Source organism: Amblyomma maculatum, chromosome 3 (genome assembly GCF_055883805.1).
Source record: "Amblyomma maculatum isolate TAMU_Amacu chromosome 3, ASM5588380v1, whole genome shotgun sequence".
Classification (NCBI taxonomy): Eukaryota; Metazoa; Arthropoda; class Arachnida; order Ixodida; family Ixodidae; genus Amblyomma; species Amblyomma maculatum.
In genome coordinates, this window is record NC_139346.1 from 200,474,306 (window position 1) to 200,493,389 (window position 19,084).

Here is a 19,084-nt window from a genome sequence, read left to right on the forward strand (position 1 = left end):
AAATAAAAAAAAAATGTAGCGGGATCAGCCAAGTACGACAAATGAGCACACAGCTGCCGGTCGATCAGCTGGACTGGCTGCAGCCTACTTTTGTCCCCAATCAAGGAGGCAGTGTACAGCCTGCGACGACACGTTTTGGCCCCCGCCGCCGAAGGAGCGAGGGTGACATACCGCCATCCCACCGGCCAGAGGATACTATCCTGACAGGAACCAAGTGGATGCACAATGCACCCTCAAGGTACCGACAACTCCTGCCAGAAGCCGCACCCACCGCCTCACCAGAGCCGAGCCCAGCGCCTCGAGACACTGAGCCACGAATCTGGCTGCTTCAATATGATTTACTGGTCTATATAAGTGTACAGTGTCCTTCGTACATTAGAAATAAAAAAAATGTAGCGGGATCAGCCAAGTACGACAAATGAGCACACAGCTGCCGGTCGATCAGCTGGACTGGCTGCAGCCTACTTTTGTCCCCAATCAAGGAGGCAGTGTACAGCCTGCGACGACACGTTTTGGCCCCCGCCGCCGAAGGAGCGAGGGTGACATACCGCCATCCCACCGGCCAGAGGATACTATACTGAGAGGAACCAAGTGGATGCACAATGCACCCTCAAGGTACCGACAACTCCTGCCAGAAGCCGCATCCACCGCCTCACCAGAGCCGAGCCCAGCGCCTCGAGACACTGAGCCACGAATCTGGCTGCTTCAATATGATTTACTGGTCTATATAAGTGTACAGTGTCCTTCGTACATTAGAAATAAAAAAAAATGTAGCGGGATCAGCCAAGTACGACAAATGAGCACACAGCTGCCGGTCGATCAGCTGGACTGGCTGCAGCCTACTTTTGTCCCCAATCAAGGAGGCAGTGTACAGCCTGCGACGACACGTTTTGGCCCCCGCCGCCGAAGGAGCGAGGGTGACATACCGCCATCCCACCGGCCAGAGGATACTATACTGAGAGGAACCAAGTGGATGCACAATGCACCCTCAAGGTACCGACAACTCCTGCCAGAAGCCGCACCCACCGCCTCACCAGAGCCGAGCCCAGCGCCTCGAGACACTGAGCCACGAATCTGGCTGCTTCAATATGATTTACTGGTCTATATAAGTGTACAGTGTCCTTCGTACATTAGAAATAAAAAAAAAAATGTAGCGGGATCAGCCAAGTACGACAAATGAGCACACAGCTGCCGGTCGATCAGCTGGACTGGCTGCAGCCTACTTTTGTCCCCAATCAAGGAGGCAGTGTACAGCCTGCGACGACACGTTTTGGCCCCCGCCGCCGAAGGAGCGAGGGTGGCATGCCGCCATCCCACCGGCCAGAGGATACTATCCTGACAGGAACCAAGTGGATGCACAATGCACCCTCAAGGTACCGACAACTCCTGCCAGAAGCCGCACCCACCGCCTCACCAGAGCCGAGCCCAGCGCCTCGAGACACTGAGCCACGAATCTGGCTGCTTCAATATGATTTACTGGTCTATATAAGTGTACAGTGTCCTTCGTACATTAGAAATAAACAAAAATGTAGCGGGATCAGCCAAGTACGACAAATGAGCACACAGCTGCCGGTCGATCAGCTGGACTGGCTGCAGCCTACTTTTGTCCCCAATCAAGGAGGCAGTGTACAGCCTGCGACGACACGTTTTGGCCCCCGCCGCCGAAGGAGCGAGGGTGACATACCGCCATCCCATCGGCCAGAGGATACTATCCTGACAGGAACCAAGTGGATGCACAATGCACCCTCAAGGTACCGACAACTCCTGCCAGAAGCCACACCCACCGCCTCACCAGAGCCGAGCCCAGCGCCTCGAGACACTGAGCCACGAATCTGGCTGCTTCAATATGATTTACTGGTCTATATAAGTGTACAGTGTCCTTCGTACATTGGAAATAAAAAAAATGTAGCGGGATCAGCCAAGTACGACAAATGAGCACACAGCTGCCGGTCGATCAGCTGGACTGGCTGCAGCCTACTTTTGTCCCCAATCAAGGAGGCAGTGTACAGCCTGCGACGACACGTTTTGGCCCCCGCCGCCGAAGGAGCGAGGGTGACATACCGCCATCCCACCGGCCAGAGGATACTATCCTGACAGGAACCAAGTGGATGCACAATGCACCCTCAAGGTACCGACAACTCCTGCCAGAAGCCGCACCCACCGCCTCACCAGAGCCGAGCCCAGCGCCTCGAGACACTGAGCCACGAATCTGGCTGCTTCAATATGATTTACTGGTCTATATAAGTGTACAGTGTCCTTCGTACATTAGAAATAAAAAAAAAAATGTAGCGGGATCAGCCAAGTACGACAAATGAGCACACAGCTGCCGGTCGATCAGCTGGACTGGCTGCAGCCTACTTTTGTCCCCAATCAAGGAGGCAGTGTACAGCCTGCGACGACACGTTTTGGCCCCCGCCGCCGAAGGAGCGAGGGTGACATACCGCCATCCCACCGGCCAGAGGATACTATCCTGACAGGAACCAAGTGGATGCACAATGCACCCTCAAGGTACCGACAACTCCTGCCAGAAGCCGCACCCACCGCCTCACCAGAGCCGAGCCCAGCGCCTCGAGACACTGAGCCACGAATCTGGCTGCTTCAATATGATTTACTGGTCTATATAAGTGTACAGTGTCCTTCGTACATTAGAAATAAAAAAAAATGTAGCGGGATCAGCCAAGTACGACAAATGAGCACACAGCTGCCGGTCGATCAGCTGGACTGGCTGCAGCCTACTTTTGTCCCCAATCAAGGAGGCAGTGTACAGCCTGCGACGACACGTTTTGGCCCCCGCCGCCGAAGGAGCGAGGGTGACATACCGCCATCCCACCGGCCAGAGGATACTATACTGAGAGGAACCAAGTGGATGCACAATGCACCCTCAAGGTACCGACAACTCCTGCCAGAAGCCGCATCCACCGCCTCACCAGAGCCGAGCCCAGCGCCTCGAGACACTGAGCCACGAATCTGGCTGCTTCAATATGATTTACTGGTCTATATAAGTGTACAGTGTCCTTCGTACATTAGAAATAAAAAAAAATGTAGCGGGATCAGCCAAGTACGACAAATGAGCACACAGCTGCCGGTCGATCAGCTGGACTGGCTGCAGCCTACTTTTGTCCCCAATCAAGGAGGCAGTGTACAGCCTGCGACGACACGTTTTGGCCCCCGCCGCCGAAGGAGCGAGGGTGACATACCGCCATCCCACCGGCCAGAGGATACTATACTGAGAGGAACCAAGTGGATGCACAATGCACCCTCAAGGTACCGACAACTCCTGCCAGAAGCCGCACCCACCGCCTCACCAGAGCCGAGCCCAGCGCCTCGAGACACTGAGCCACGAATCTGGCTGCTTCAATATGATTTACTGGTCTATATAAGTGTACAGTGTCCTTCGTACATTAGAAATAAAAAAAAAATGTAGCGGGATCAGCCAAGTACGACAAATGAGCACACAGCTGCCGGTCGATCAGCTGGACTGGCTGCAGCCTACTTTTGTCCCCAATCAAGGAGGCAGTGTACAGCCTGCGACGACACGTTTTGGCCCCCGCCGCCGAAGGAGCGAGGGTGGCATGCCGCCATCCCACCGGCCAGAGGATACTATCCTGACAGGAACCAAGTGGATGCACAATGCACCCTCAAGGTACCGACAACTCCTGCCAGAAGCCGCACCCACCGCCTCACCAGAGCCGAGCCCAGCGCCTCGAGACACTGAGCCACGAATCTGGCTGCTTCAATATGATTTACTGGTCTATATAAGTGTACAGTGTCCTTCGTACATTAGAAATAAACAAAAATGTAGCGGGATCAGCCAAGTACGACAAATGAGCACACAGCTGCCGGTCGATCAGCTGGACTGGCTGCAGCCTACTTTTGTCCCCAATCAAGGAGGCAGTGTACAGCCTGCGACGACACGTTTTGGCCCCCGCCGCCGAAGGAGCGAGGGTGACATACCGCCATCCCATCGGCCAGAGGATACTATCCTGACAGGAACCAAGTGGATGCACAATGCACCCTCAAGGTACCGACAACTCCTGCCAGAAGCCACACCCACCGCCTCACCAGAGCCGAGCCCAGCGCCTCGAGACACTGAGCCACGAATCTGGCTGCTTCAATATGATTTACTGGTCTATATAAGTGTACAGTGTCCTTCGTACATTGGAAATAAAAAAAATGTAGCGGGATCAGCCAAGTACGACAAATGAGCACACAGCTGCCGGTCGATCAGCTGGACTGGCTGCAGCCTACTTTTGTCCCCAATCAAGGAGGCAGTGTACAGCCTGCGACGACACGTTTTGGCCCCCGCCGCCGAAGGAGCGAGGGTGACATACCGCCATCCCACCGGCCAGACCAGAAGCCGCATCCACCGCCTCACCAGAGCCGAGCCCAGCGCCTCGAGACACTGAGCCACGAATCTGGCTGCTTCAATATGATTTACTGGTTTATATAAGTGTACAGTGTCCTTCGTACATTAGAAATAAAAAAAATGTAGCGGGATCAGCCAAGTACGACAAATGAGCACACAGCTGCCGGTCGATCAGCTGGACTGGCTGCAGCCTACTTTTGTCCCCAATTAAGGAGGCAGTGTACAGCTTGCGACGACACCTTTTGGCCCCCGCCGCCGAAGAAGCGAGGGTGGCATGCCGCCATCCCACCGGCCAGAGGATACTATCCTGACAGGAACCAAGTGGATGCACAATGCACCCTCAAGGTACCGACAACTCCTGCCAGAAGCCGCACCCACCGCCTCACCAGAGCCGAGCCCAGCGCCTCGAGACACTGAGCCACGAATCTGGCTGCTCCAGTATGATTTACTGGTCTATATAAGTGTACAACTTCCTTTGTACATTCAAAACAAAAATGTAGCAGGATCAGCCAAGCACGTCTCGTCTATCTATTGAACACACAGCTGCCAGTCGACCAGCTGGACTAGCTTCAGACTACTTTTGCTCAACTGAGAAGGCAATATACAGCCTGCGGAGACACAACTTGGCATCCGCCGCCGAGGAATCGAGGTTGGCATGCCGTCATGCCACCGGCTAGACTACATTGTCCTGACAAGAACCAATAGGATGCCCCGTGCACCATCAAGCGACAACTCGCACCAGAATCCGCACCCACCGCCTCGGTCGACAGGTAGTAGCTGACAGCTAGCATGGCCGGTCACATATTCTTTGACTGCCTGTGTGACTTAACGAGACCACACAATATCAAAGTTAGAAGGAGCTGCCAACTCGGGTTGTTCACTTGGGGTTGAAAGGATGAATAATGAAAAACGTCTTTTAGTCTCTCAAGAAGAGAGCAGCAAAAGCCTCTTCCTCTTCTATCATTTACTCTCATCGTTTACCTCTTTACCTTGCCTCTCCATTATCAGTCATGATGAGCCATGCCTAGTAATTGTGATCATTATATCACTCATCGCGCTAAGCCCTTTTACTCGTTTTCAGTAAGCTGCGCTCATTCAAGTCGTCGTCAGACATCGGTCGCTTCATAGTCACGAGTAGTCATGCCTAGTGATTGTCATTACCACTTATCGGCAAGCATTTTTACTGATTTCCAATCAGTTGCAGTCACCACAAGTCGAAGTTTGACATATTGGTGCTACAAGTCATTTTAGTCATATTGTTACGACTCAAGTCACAAGGAGCCGTGAAGGTACACGTAGCCGAGGACCCGAGAATAAGGTCGGCTTGTAGTTCCGATCACAGAGTCCAGCCCCAGTGCGCCGCTCGTGCCAACAACCGCTTCGTCGTCGTCGGCACCAAGCACGGCTGTCGCGCGGCGCTAGGCACGTGGCAATATTAATCATCAATATTAGTCATTTGCATTAGTCATTAACTCTATCGATGTCTACTTAGAATTTTTACTCGTTTTCTATCACCATCAATAGTTTTCATTCTTCAGCTCCCTCCTCACACGTCCGCTATTTGCGAGCGACCCATTGGCGCACAGATGCGACGCACAGATAACGCGCACAGCTCCGCTCACAGATTTTTGCTCCGTAAGCCTTTCGCCTTGAAATCAACCTTCGAGGTATACGAATTCAAGTCAGGCACGGTCATACGGCTTTGTTAAAGCGGCGCTTTACATTAGAGGTGGGCACGGGCTCGGACCACTCGGAAGCCCCACGAATCTAGCTTCCTCTGACCGGACCCGGGCCAGAGTATATTTGTCGCGGTCGAGCCAGCCGGGCTTGACACATCGGTGCCGAGTACACGGAACTTTTTCGGAAGCGCGAGTACAGCAGTGATGCGCTGGGCGTCTCGAATGCACAAAATTAAGTGCTTTCCTGCATCCTTCCATTGCGGGAGCGTCTGAGTCTCCCCCGATGGCATTCGCCTGTTCACCACGCACCGCCGACGTTAGCAGAGACGTTTTATTATCCGTTTCAATATTCGCGCCATGCTGTCGCCTCTTGCGCCTATGTTGTGGCTTGCTCCTGGCCTCGTCATAGCGGCGGTGGATGCGGGGCAGAACACTTATAGTCAAAGCATCCGCGATGCTATATTTGACTCGTGATTTAATTGTTAGGGATCGGTGAGCGAGGTGAGCTCACCGGGTACTCGTACAAAGAATTAAACCTTCAATCATAGTCTTGCTGTTACTCTTCCACTTATTCCTCATTCCAGCCACAAGTTAGAGGAGCGGAAGGAACTTCAGCACTATACCATGATTCCTGATCTAGGAGCGCCGCAAAGGTCTCAAGCTTCTCATCTTGTCTTCATCAATGGATAGCTTATTTTTAAGGCGAAAGCTTTTAATGGCTCATACTGTCGTTAGCAGCCGTGTCGGCAAATGTGTTCGCGCGAGCGGCGCACCTGTTTGGTCGACAGAGAACTGACGTCACCAGCCGCCAAATTCGATGCGACCAACCTAAAGTGTTATGCCCTATCACCATTGGATCGATGCTTAAAAAATAAATTAATAAATTGAACCTCGTCCCTTTAGATTAGCGGTCGTCTCCACGCTGACGCTGACTTCTAGTCCTGATTTTATCTTCCATGCATGGTAGTCCGTGAAGAAGATCTAGACGCCTGCCTGGCGCCTGTAACCGAAACATTACCAAATCGCGTACAGTTCAAGCAAGAGATGTCAAGACTGCGCACTGACTCGTTGTTTGATAAGGCGCGCAAGTCTTCACCTACAACATCCTTTGTTATTCGAGGTGGTCTACTCTTAAAAAAAAACAAAAAACAAAAAACTACGCAGCTGATGGTGCCCGTCTGCTGCTTTCCGTCCCGGCTTCTCTTCGTGGCGCTGTCCTACATGCGATGCATGACGACATCACCTCACGTCATCTCGGCTTTGCCCGCACTCTTGTCAAGGTTGTACAAGATGACAAAACGCTACGCAGCAAGTTGTGTCCCTTGCTAACATATGAAGCGAAGCACCACACCATCGGCTGGCCTAGCTTCTTCAATTGATCATGTCGACACCACCGACCGAGATCTTGACAAGGCCTACGCACCCCAGTAGCCTATATATACGTCACGACAGGCGGATGGCGATAAAGTACCAGCAAATGAAGGTGCGAGCTTAAATCTGAGTCGAGCCACATGATGTCGTCTCACCCTTTTACTCAAGCAAGTATGCGCAGATTCAGTGGCTGATCCTTCATCGCTCATCCGCTTGTCGTGACGTTCCCCGATGGGAGAGAAGGTGATGCAAAGGCCTTGTTGGAATCTCGGTGGTGACGGTCAAGTCCCCTTGGGCACAATCATGAACGTTTTCGGCGACGACCCGGGACCCTAATAAATGTTTCTTCGTGGCGTTCGTGTAGGCTTCAATACAGAGTGGGTGCCTGCTCAAACGGAGGAGTAATGGACAGGCACAAACATTGGAGTCACGGATAGTAAGATTATATCGCTAGAGACATAAAATGCTCCGTCGCTAGGGTTAGGTGAGTCTTCTGCAAACGCAATCAGAATATTGCGGCGCAGAGGAATTTCGCCTGCTGCGCAATCTACAGTTGCTCCACAATCGCGCAGAAAAACAATGCCTAAAATAACATCATGCGTGGCTCGTGCTAAAACTGCAAACTCAACTCGAAGCGTTTCCCCAGCAATAACGACTGACATGCAGCAGAAACCCACAGGAAGCAGATATGGTCCCCCAACACTGCGAAAGCTGACACTTCGGTCCTAATCAAACATTACTGTCGGTCCAAGGCGACTTTTAAAACTGAGACTTATTATGGAAACCGTGACACCAGTGTTCGCTAAAGCAAAATTATATAACCATTTACACTAGCACGCACTTTGTTCTTCAACATCAAGGCTTTGACGCCAATTCCCGTAAAATGGTCTCGTAATGTGGTCTCGTTTGAAATTCGTGGCAAAAAGTGTAAGCATGCGACATGAACCATAAAGTGCTTGGGATTATTTATGCGCTGCGCATATCGCCTTTAGTCTGAAAAAAAAAAAAAAGGAGGAATTAACAAAACAGTCAAACCAACGTTCCTTTTTTTTTTCGAAGCTACCTCTGCGATGCGAGGGATACGAGTACGCGCTGTGGAGGGAGGAAATATACGGTTCGGCTCTGGTTCAAATTTACCGGGCTTCGCTGCTTTTGGCTCTGCAGGGGCCATAACGGCATTGCTTAAAAATGTATGTTAATTGGACTACTTATAGGAAGCAGTAGACCGTAGCCCTACATTATCTCCTATGAGGCGCGAGGGGCGCTAATCCTACATCTTTCATCCTCGCTTCTGGTCTAGAAAGTGGCTTCGTAAGCAAACACACACCGCTCCCACCTCTTTCTGCCCTCCTCTGCGCCCAGCTGGAAGAAGAGAGTTCGCTGACAGGAATAACTGGACCATACTCATGACGTCACAACAGAAGGCGCGCTAGAGAGATCCCTCACTTTTATGCCACATTTCTATTTTGGCCAAGATAGCGTTCTCGGGTGAGGTAGATAAAGAAAAGTTATGTAGGATAACGTTTGCTTTGCTAAGGAGCTGTTTCCAAAATACGACGAGGTTTTTTAACGAAGAGAAATGCTTCCACGCGGCTAATTGCAAAACTATCACAAAACGCTCTAAAAACCAGTAACAGTTATCATCATTAAAGTTATGTCGCAGAGGAACCTGCATGTGTCCTGTTATGATGTACATTTCTTTGAATTTAATTAATATAAACTGAATAGAGTTGTCGCAAAGTTAGCGCAATTGGTTAATGTAATAAAAGTGGAATCCTTTTTAGAGAAACACAAAGGAGGCCATCAGGCTCCTAGGTGCTGCGCTAAAAATAATTAAACTTCGAAAACATGACCCAACTAGACCTGAAAGAAACATTCCTGAAATATTTTGTTTAATTAAATTTCATATCTTTATAATAATTATATTTTGTGCCAGTAATTAAGACTGAACAGTTTTGACGGCATAACAAAGATGTTGTGATATAGAAAAATGATGCCGCGCATTTACTTTCTCGTCTCCTGTCATCTTACCCTTCTCATCCCCCGTTCCATCAACCGCCAGGATGGAAGCTTGGGCGAGTTGGTGACGGCTTCCTTGCAACATAGCGCTAAACAGACAGGGACACAGCGAGCCCGTCCCGTGTGTCTCGCTGTGTCCCTGTCTGTTTAGCGCTATGTTGCAAGAAATCCATCAACCGCTTTCTTAAGCTAGGCTTCCCTGTGCATTAAAAGAGCACTTGACATACTCAGCCAGAGCGAATCAAATTGAAGAGTTTATTATATTTCTTTTCCAGTCCCGTGATGGCCAGAGTTGGCTTAGCAAGGAGGAAACAAACTTACCGTGTGCATGGGGATGGTCTTTAAGATGGCGACGTATCGGAAAGGAATGGTGAGCTTCATATTCAGGTAGTAGTACCTGGGGACGAATTTGAAGGTCGATCATATATTGGTTATCTCCGTGATAATCCGGACAAACTAGAGCACTGTGCTCACAGACATCACCCTGTCACGTGACCTCTGTGTGTCAATTGTGTTGTTGTAAGGGATGAGCATGCGTCTCATTTTTGCGTGACCACGCCTTTGTGATGAGGTGGGACATTTCTGCGGAGTCTCAGAAGGGAATGACCCTTTGGGCAACATCTCTCGCATTATCTACCTTGAGTGCTTGCAAATTGAACGTTGCGCAGTCCCAAAAATACTTCGTTTTTGAGGATGCTGGCTTTTGCTGTAGGAGAAGCTTTTTGCTGTAGAAGTATTAACTGGAGCCACAGGTGTATTTTTCAACATTATCAATGCAGTGTGAGTTCCGTCTGCAGACAGACCCCACTACCACGCAATATGCATCCCGAATATCACGAAGCACGACGCAAGTCACGACCCAGGACGACAGATAAAAATTACTCCAATGAAAGACGAACCTTCTTTGTGGATGCTGCGGGCCCCTGCGAAGGCATCAAAAAAGTAGCCGTAACTCGTCTAGGCCATACGGTAGTGGGGCTGACGGCTAGAAATTCAGATGTCGCATAGAGTAGGCAGCATTGTATAAGCCGCAACACATGCCGATTCCGTATACATCGTCACCGGCTCCCAAACAGCCTACAGAAACTACATGCGCGGCTGGGTTTCTCCCTTAGCCTGTAAAGTATTATCCCAAGCCAGAAATCAGGTCTCGGACAAAGAAATAATCTGGGTACCTGGTCATTAAGGGGTAGAGGGAAACAAGTGTGCACATTGCGCAGCCCGATAATTCCTCTCCCGGGATCCCTCATCACTCACTTCACCCGACCACCCTCAGCCCGTCACTACATATCGCGAGATACTGCAACACGTCCGCTTAGCGAGACAAACATTCCCAGCACCTGCTAAAAGACTCGATAAATAAGAGGAGTGTACCCTTAGGCGTCTACATTGTCTTACAGCAGCACAGCTGGACTGCACAAAATTAGTCCGGGTACTTTTTCAACTCAATGCACATTTTGCGACCAGAAAGCAGATCTTTACCTTATGGTATGGGCTCGCCAAGAAAACCAAGCCATACGTCGTAAAGAAAACCCAACGCGGGCGGATTGGGAGGTGGCCCTGTTCCTCTCTGACCTTGCAGCACAAAGAACCTTGCTTGTGTAGAGCTGGAGCAGCGGCATCAACCAACGGAGTTACGGACTCAGGACCCGACCAAACCCTCCCATAAGCCATAAGCCATAAGCCAATTTCCAAAGCAAATGTTTTATACAGTTACTACAGACCTCACTAGTCCGCAAAGTTATTGAGAAGCTATAACAGATCCTGCCAGACGGAATAACTTTAGCTGTTTTAGCGCTAGGCTGCCGATCACTGGTGAGCGGTTTCATTCCAGGTGTATTTGCAGCATTTCAATGGAGGCGGAAAGCCAGAGTACCCTCATAGTGAATTTAGGTGTATGGCCATAAATCCTGGATGGCCTTACGTAACTGATACCATTTCAAAATGGCGTTCCTCATAGGCTGTGCATAGTGCCGCTTTCACCCGTGAAGACACATCAGTGCGGATTAACACAAAAAAGTGCGGTAGAATTGCCCATACATGCATCTGGTTTCTAGGCCGTGACTTCTGGTACTCACCCATTGAACGGCGCTCCGCTCTCCCGGCCTTGGTAGCCCAACGTGATGTCATATGTCGTCTCCCTGTGCGAATGCACACGATGCAAGCGAATTAGGTACAGCAAACGCAGCAAGTCTACAAAGTCGCATGTACCACAACGTCAGAGTGTGAACGGACGGATACCGCTGATTTCGAATTGGTAGGTGACGCGGCTGCAGTATATGTGGCGCCTAGGCAGCTACAACGATAGTTCTCTGTTCTCTCTCACATAAGTGAAATTTTCTGCGGCAGACCAATGTGAGCCAAGTGACACTAATGATCCATTCTGGAGGTACTTAAGTACCGCTGTCCGCATTACACTAATGACGCAGGTATAGTGGATTACAAACATACTTTTTGGCGAGACGCTGAACTCGGGAGTTTTTGGTTACGACACAGTACGATGGCGACGCCTTTTACCCCAGAGAAAATCAGTAATAGAACTATCGTTGCATTTACAGTCATGTCTGTTTAATATGGATCCAGCCGCGGTGGCTCAGTGGTTAGAGCGCTGGGCTGCTGAACCAAAGGACGCGGGATCAAATGCCGACCGCGGCGGCCGCTTTTCAGTGGAGGTGAAAAGCAAGGCGCCCGCGCGCAGTGCGATGTCACTGCACGTTCAATAACCCCAGGTGGTCGAAGTTTTCGGAGCTCTCCACACCGGTGTCGCTCATATCTATATCCTGAGTCACTTCGAGACGTTAAACTCCATAAACCAAACTATATATATTTAATATGAATCGACACCAATTTGGTTGCCGAGCAAAACTGTCCGTAAAGCGATTCGTCCGTGAATAGCAATGAATTTGAAGTTAGACACTGTTTGGATCTACAAACCATTTACCCTGGACACCATTATGATAGAAAATTGTAATGTCACTTGATGCGTTAATGGCGATAACTTTTACATCTGTTCATTTATGGTATCAGCACTCCGTCGGCTGAGAACGACTGAATATAGCTTTCTACTTTGCGCAAGCTGCAGAGAGAGTTTTCTTACTATATATTCATGCAATTTCGAAAATGATAAAGTTTATCGGTGCAGCTACTAGAAGCATGGAACCACAAAAAAGAAGCGTTATCGCTTAAGTCATTTTCACATTTAGTAGCTTTATTTGCTTTCTGGCTATCGCCGCGTGAACGTGTGCATTCAGCTACCTGTTTGCTCTATAAGATGGAAAAGCGAGCAGTGGTCCGATTTCTATGGTCGGAGGCCACACACCGGATGAAATTCACTAGAGGCTTTTGTCACAATAAAGGAGCAGACTTCCCACTGTCCAGATCTCACTCCGCCAAAACTCAATTTCTTTAGGGGACTAGGCTTTTGGGGGAGCGGTGCAAAAGCGGCTTTACTAGCAACACTAAACTTTTTCTTGGAAAGAATACGCAAGCTTGTGGCCCGATGGGCCAAGTGCATTGAAATGGTTAAGACTGTGCTGAAAATGGTGCACATAATGCGCACGTAACTTAAAAAAACAACAACAACAAAAAACGCAGGGTGCGAAATGTAGACAATGTTTTATCGATCTTCAAGAAAGGGTGAAATCCAGGTGAACTTTCGTTTCTTTGCAACTTACTCGCACGGATTTCTGCAAGTTTCTCGGCACTGACGGTCGTATATAGCTTTACTCCTCTTGAGAACGCAGTCAGCTGCGAAGTAAAAAAAAAACGAAATAAGAGTGTTTACAGTATAAGTCCGTTCAGATTGTAACTCAGATAAAACTAGACCGTAAAAGACCCGCTTACTTACAGTACATCCATTATAAGGTAAGTGGTAATTTTTACACCCCCCGCCGGGGTGGCGCAGTGGTTACGGCGCTCCACTACTGTTCCCAAGGACGCGAGATCGAATCCCGGCCTCGGCGGCCGCTTTTCGATGGAGGCGAAAAGCAAGGCTCCCGAGTGCTGTGCGATATCAGTGCACGTTAAGGAACCCCAGGTAATCGAAATTTCCGGAGCCCTCCACTACGGCGTCTCTCATAGCCTGAGTCGCTTTGGGACTTTAAACCCCACAGACCAAACCAATTTTTTCCACCCTCTATTGCACATTTTAAACTTCGTTGTCGCCGACACAGCGGCTTGCTTGTTAGCGATTTTTTACAATGCGCACTTAGCTCTTCATATCGAACACAGCCCACAATTTATCTTTGCAATCGATATACTCCGATATCTAAAGAGAGTAAACTTCTACCGCATTATCCGGCAGCAGCAGAGCCTTAAAAAAAAAAAAAAGAAAAGCATTGGCAGATATACGCACATGAGCAAACGCTATGCATATAACAGCAGCAGCAGCAGAAATGCATCGCACGGATAGCTTACAGAGACTCCTGTAGTCTGTCCCATTCTTCGTTGGTTACGCCTTCCTGCGCCTATTCTTCCATTTCAGGTGCTCCATAGATGGCGCTGATAGCCTTTCCTTTGGTCGGACTCGGTTAGCCCGACGTCCACCCGTTGCAAAGGGCACGACCGATATATCATCGTCGTCATCATCATCATCATCATCATCATCATCATCATCATCATCACCACCACCACCACCACCACCACCACCACCACCACCACCACCACCTACTAAAGCACCCAAGCAAGGAGTGCATGGCATGCGTAGTCATGCGCAAAGCGCTCGCTTATGAACACAAGGGCGTCTCAACAGCTTTAATCGTCACTCATCATCTGACCCAAACCGAAATCGGAAAAGAAAAAAAAAAACATTGGCGGGGTTCGACTCGGCTGAACCTAGCTAATGAGCGTAAGCTGTGTTATGCATGGTTTAGCTCGGTTTTACGGAAAAATTGAGCCGCAGGTAAGAAATTTATATGCCCTTTCTAAGCAGATGTCACGTGGCAGTAGGAGCACTGGATTAAACTGGCGGCGAGGCGGAGGAAGAGCACACGGCCAACACCCTTAGGTAGTGCTGACACGGCGCAGCTGGGCCCGCATTCCGAGTTTTTGTCGTTATCGAAAGTGTCGCTATCTCACGTGACCTTGAGTCATCTGATTGATCGAAACGCCGGAACATGATGTTGCCACCTCTTCCGGTTCCGTAGTGGCAACACCCAGTTCCGGAGTTTCCACCAATGAGATGACTCGAGGTCACGTGACATAGCGACACTTCGATAACGACGCAAACTTTGAAGTCACGTGATTGCAAGGCTGACGTCACTCTCGGGTCGGCCGGCGGCTAGACGAAGGAGCGAACACACGGCACAGTTGTGGCGAGGAGCAACGAATATACGCCCATGCGCAGTACCTAGCTCGAGCAGTGTAATGATAATGACCTTCGAGAACGGTAGCAGTACAGCTTACGCTCTAATACGCATGTGAAGTGAACACTGCTTCACGCTCTTGCACTTAGTTCTAGCGACCGGATGGCACTAACGAACCTATGTGCGTGAAGTGTGCGAAAGATACACAATTTCTGCCCAACGCGCATAGTGTATTTGCCAACGAAAAGAACGATGGCAAAGAGCTAAAAACTCCAAGAATTTGACTTAAGGCTTTCGTGTTTGAAAATAATCTGGCAGCGATGTGCTCGCCAAAGCACCTCGCTTGACCTTCATAGTGACGTCCGCCTTGAGGAGACAATAATGTCGAACGTCTGTATATCACTGAAGGAAAGAAGACAAGGATCGGCAAGGCCAAGGAAAGCGTAGGAGAGTTTTTAGCTTTATCTTTTGCTGTTGACTTGAATTAGTACTGTAATTATTTTAGAGAGAAATTCAATTAAAGTCAAAGCAGGAGAAAAAAAAACAACGAGTCGATGGTGGGAACCGAACCCACGACCTCCGACTGAGCTATATCAACTGAGCTACATCGACGGCTGTCGAACCTTCTACTTGTTTGGGTATTAATGTCGCCTGTAGATCGTTCTTGTTTGAAAAGGGGCTGGAAGCGATGTGACCCCGTTTGACCCAATTATCCGTATTCTTTCACAGTGACGTCCGCCATGGTGAGACAATAATTAGAGGTGACATTAATGCTCAAAAGGTAGAAGGTTGGGCAGCCGTCGATGTAGCTCAGTTGGTAAGGGCCCCGGAAGTGATATACGGAGGTCATGGGTTCGCTTCTCACTATCAGTGCGTTGTTTTTCCCTCTACTTTGTATTTAATTACCTTTCTCTCTAAAACGATTAGAATACTTATTCACGTCAACGTCAAAAAGATAAAAGAAAAAAAAAAAAAACCCTACGCTATCCTTGGCCTCGCCGACTGTTGGCTGCTTTTCTTCGTATACGTAACTAGCCCCTCAATTTGCTTGAAATTCTCTGCTCTATCATTTTTAAACTTCGAGGTGAGGCTTCCACTTTATATTAAATTTCCGAAGCACGTTCGTTTACAATTATTTTACTAAGTGAACTATCCTTTATTAGTGTGTCATTAATTCATACGTTTTACTGCAGCCCTGTAAAGCATGTTTTGCCACACAAAGAGGTATGTTGCGGGTAAGTACAATTCAACTAACGCGATCAGACATATATATATATATATATATATATATATATATATATATATATATATATATATATATATATATATATATATATATATATATTTTTTCTGGAGCTGAACCGACTGTGAATAGCGTTACTTAAAAGCGATGAGATATGACCAAAACATTTAAAAAAATCGAATCGAACATGAAATGGTAATTTTTTAGGAATATCCGCTGCTTGTGCAAATATTTGTACAAAAATAATGGTCCTATGAAACAGAGAAAAGCTAGAGGCAGCGCTGCGGCACGGCGCTATAACCTACGGATTTGTATATAGCTGTTAAAACACTCAACACTGATGTCCACAAGCTAGTGCACAACGCGAAGTCAGTATACATAATTTTTGGCTATCTTGTTATACATAAATATAAGTTATACGATTACGATACCAAATAAACTACCGTTCAAAAAACCTCAGAAGATGGGAGGGGTGAGAGCTACGTGTGACCCTGCTTGATCATGCATCAGAGCTAGATTTTTTCTTTAACCTGCCTGAGCCCTACTTCGTCGCAAAGTCTGGGTAGTCCTGTGTCAACATTAAAAAAAAATTGGTTGTGATTTAGCTCTATAGTTAACCCTAGTTGAATTGCGAAAGCAACGGCAAGCTTCTTTTGCCTGCTAGATTATTCCCCTATCAAGCCCTATCAGTGTAAGGTGCTACATTATTGGGGACACTTAAGCTCATCATTTAAGAGTATGACGCGAAAGCGTAAGCTACTAGCCCACATATAAAGTCACGCTTCAACCAAGCCGTATGGACGTGCCTGCGTTTCGTAGGGGCAACGAGAATGCAAGTGGTTTTGGCAGACTGATTCTGACATCACCCTCCGATGATAGGAGTGACCCAAGTTGGCAGCTCCTACCCGTGGCATAGGGGCAACGTGAATTCAAATGTCATGACAGGCTGATTTTTTTTTTTTTATGAGGAGGCAAGTGGTTTTGGCAGACTGATTCTGACATCACCCTCCGATGATAGGAGTGACCCAAGTTGGCAGCTCCTACCCGTGGCATAGGGGCAACGTGAATTCAAATGTCATGACAGGCTGATTTTTTTTTTTTTTTTTATGAGGAGGCAAGTGGTTTTGGCAGACTGATTCTGACATCACCCTCCGATGATAGGAGTGACCCAAGTTGGCAGCTCCTACCCGTGGCATAGGGGCAACGTGAATTCAAATGTCATGACAGGCTGACTTTTTTTTTTTTTTTATGAGGAGGCAAGTGGTTTTGGCAGACTGATTCTGACATCACCCTCCGATGATAGGAGTGACCCAAGTTGGCAGCTCCTACCCGTGGCATAGGGGCAACGTGAATTCAAATGTCATGACAGGCTGATTTTTTTTTTTTATGAGGAGGCAAGTGGTTTTGGCAGACTGATTCTGACATCACCCTCCGATGATAGGAGTGACCCAAGTTGGCAGCTCCTACCCGTGGCATAGGGGCAACGTGAATTCAAATGTCATGACAGGCTGATTTTTTTTTTTTATGAGGAGGCAAGTGGTTTTGGCAGACTGATTCTGACATCACCCTCCGATGATAGGAGTGACCCAAGTTGGCAGCTCCTACCCGTGGCATAGGGGCAACGTGAATTCAAATGTCATGACAGGCTGATTTTTTTTTTTTTATGAGGAGGCAAGTGGTTTTGGCAGACTGATTCTGACATCACCCTCCGATGATAGGAGTGACCCAAGTTGGCAGCTCCTACCCGTGGCATAGGGGCAACGTGAATTCAAATGTCATGACAGGCTGATTTTTTTTTTTTTTTTATGAGGAGGCAAGTGGTTTTGGCAGACTGATTCTGACATCACCCTCCGATGATAGGAGTGACCCAAGTTGGCAGCTCCTACCCGTGGCATAGGGGCAACGTGAATTCAAATGTCATGACAGGCTGATTTTTTTTTTTTTTATGAGGAGGCAAGTGGTTTTGGCAGACTGATTCTGACATCACCCTCCGATGATAGGAGTGACCCAAGTTGGCAGCTCCTACCCGTGGCATAGGGGCAACGTGAATTCAAATGTCATGACAGGCTGATTTTTTTTTTTATGAGGAGGCAAGTGGTTTTGGCAGACTGATTCTGACATCACCCTCCGATGATAGGAGTGACCCAAGTTGGCAGCTCCTACCCGTGGCATAGGGGCAACGTGAATTCAAATGTCATGACAGGCTGATTTTTTTTTTTATGAGGAGGCAAGTGGTTTTGGCAAACTGATTCTGACATCACCCTCCGATGATAGGAGTGACCCAAGTTGGCAGCTCCTACCCGTGGCATAGGGGCAACGTGAATTCAAATGTCATGACAGGCTGATTTTTTTTTTTTATGAGGAGGCAAGTGGTTTTGGCAGACTGATTCTGACATCACCCTCCGATGATAGGAGTGACCCAAGTTGGCAGCTCCTACCCGTGGCATAGGGGCAACGTGAATTCAAATGTCATGACAGGCTGATTTTTTTTTTTTTATGAGGAGGCAAGTGGTTTTGGCAGACTGATTCTGACATCACCCTCCGATGATAGGAGTGACCCAAGTTGGCAGCTCCTACCCGTGGCATAGGGGCAACGTGAATTCAAATGTCATGACAGGCTGATTTTTTTTTTTTTATGAGGAGGCAAGTGGTTTTGGCAGACTGATTCTGACATCACCCTCCGATGATAGGAGTGACCCAAGTTGGCAGCTCCTACCCGTGGCATAGGGGCAACGTGAATTCAAATGTCATGACAGGCTGATTTTTTTTTTTTTATGAGGAGGCAAGTGGTTTTGGCAGACTGATTCTGACATCACCCTCCGATGATAGGAGTGACCCAAGTTGGCAGCTCCTACCCGTGGCATAGGGGCAACGTGAATTCAAATGTCATGACAGGCTGATTTTTTTTTTTTTTTTTATGAGGAGGCAAGTGGTTTTGGCAGACTGATTCTGACATCACCCTCCGATGATAGGAGTGACCCAAGTTGGCAGCTCCTACCCGTGGCATAGGGGCAACGTGAATTCAAATGTCATGAAAGGCTGATTTTTTTTTTTTATGAGGAGGCAAGTGGTTTTGGCAGACTGATTCTGACATCACCCTCCG

The 19,084-nt window shown here is 48.4% G+C and overlaps 1 protein-coding gene and 1 non-coding gene across 2 annotated transcripts in view; one reads left to right on the forward strand and one right to left on the reverse strand.

Annotated features, from left to right (window-relative positions):
• Positions 1 to 19,084, reverse strand: part of ppk17 (amiloride-sensitive sodium channel pickpocket 17) — a 69,281-nt gene that overhangs the window by 30,708 nt on the left and 19,489 nt on the right. Inside the window, exons 9-11 of the mRNA XM_084597182.1 lie at positions 13,110 to 13,182; positions 11,514 to 11,576; positions 9,757 to 9,832 (exon numbers count right to left, since the gene is read on the reverse strand). Coding sequence (XP_084453308.1) covers positions 9,757 to 9,832; positions 11,514 to 11,576; positions 13,110 to 13,182 — 212 coding nt within the window. The remainder of the gene's footprint in view (positions 1 to 9,756; positions 9,833 to 11,513; positions 11,577 to 13,109; positions 13,183 to 19,084) is intronic.
• On the forward strand, positions 12,018 to 12,090 carry TRNAS-GCU (transfer RNA serine (anticodon GCU)). Its single transcript has one exon. It is a non-coding gene; the product is annotated as a tRNA-Ser (tRNA).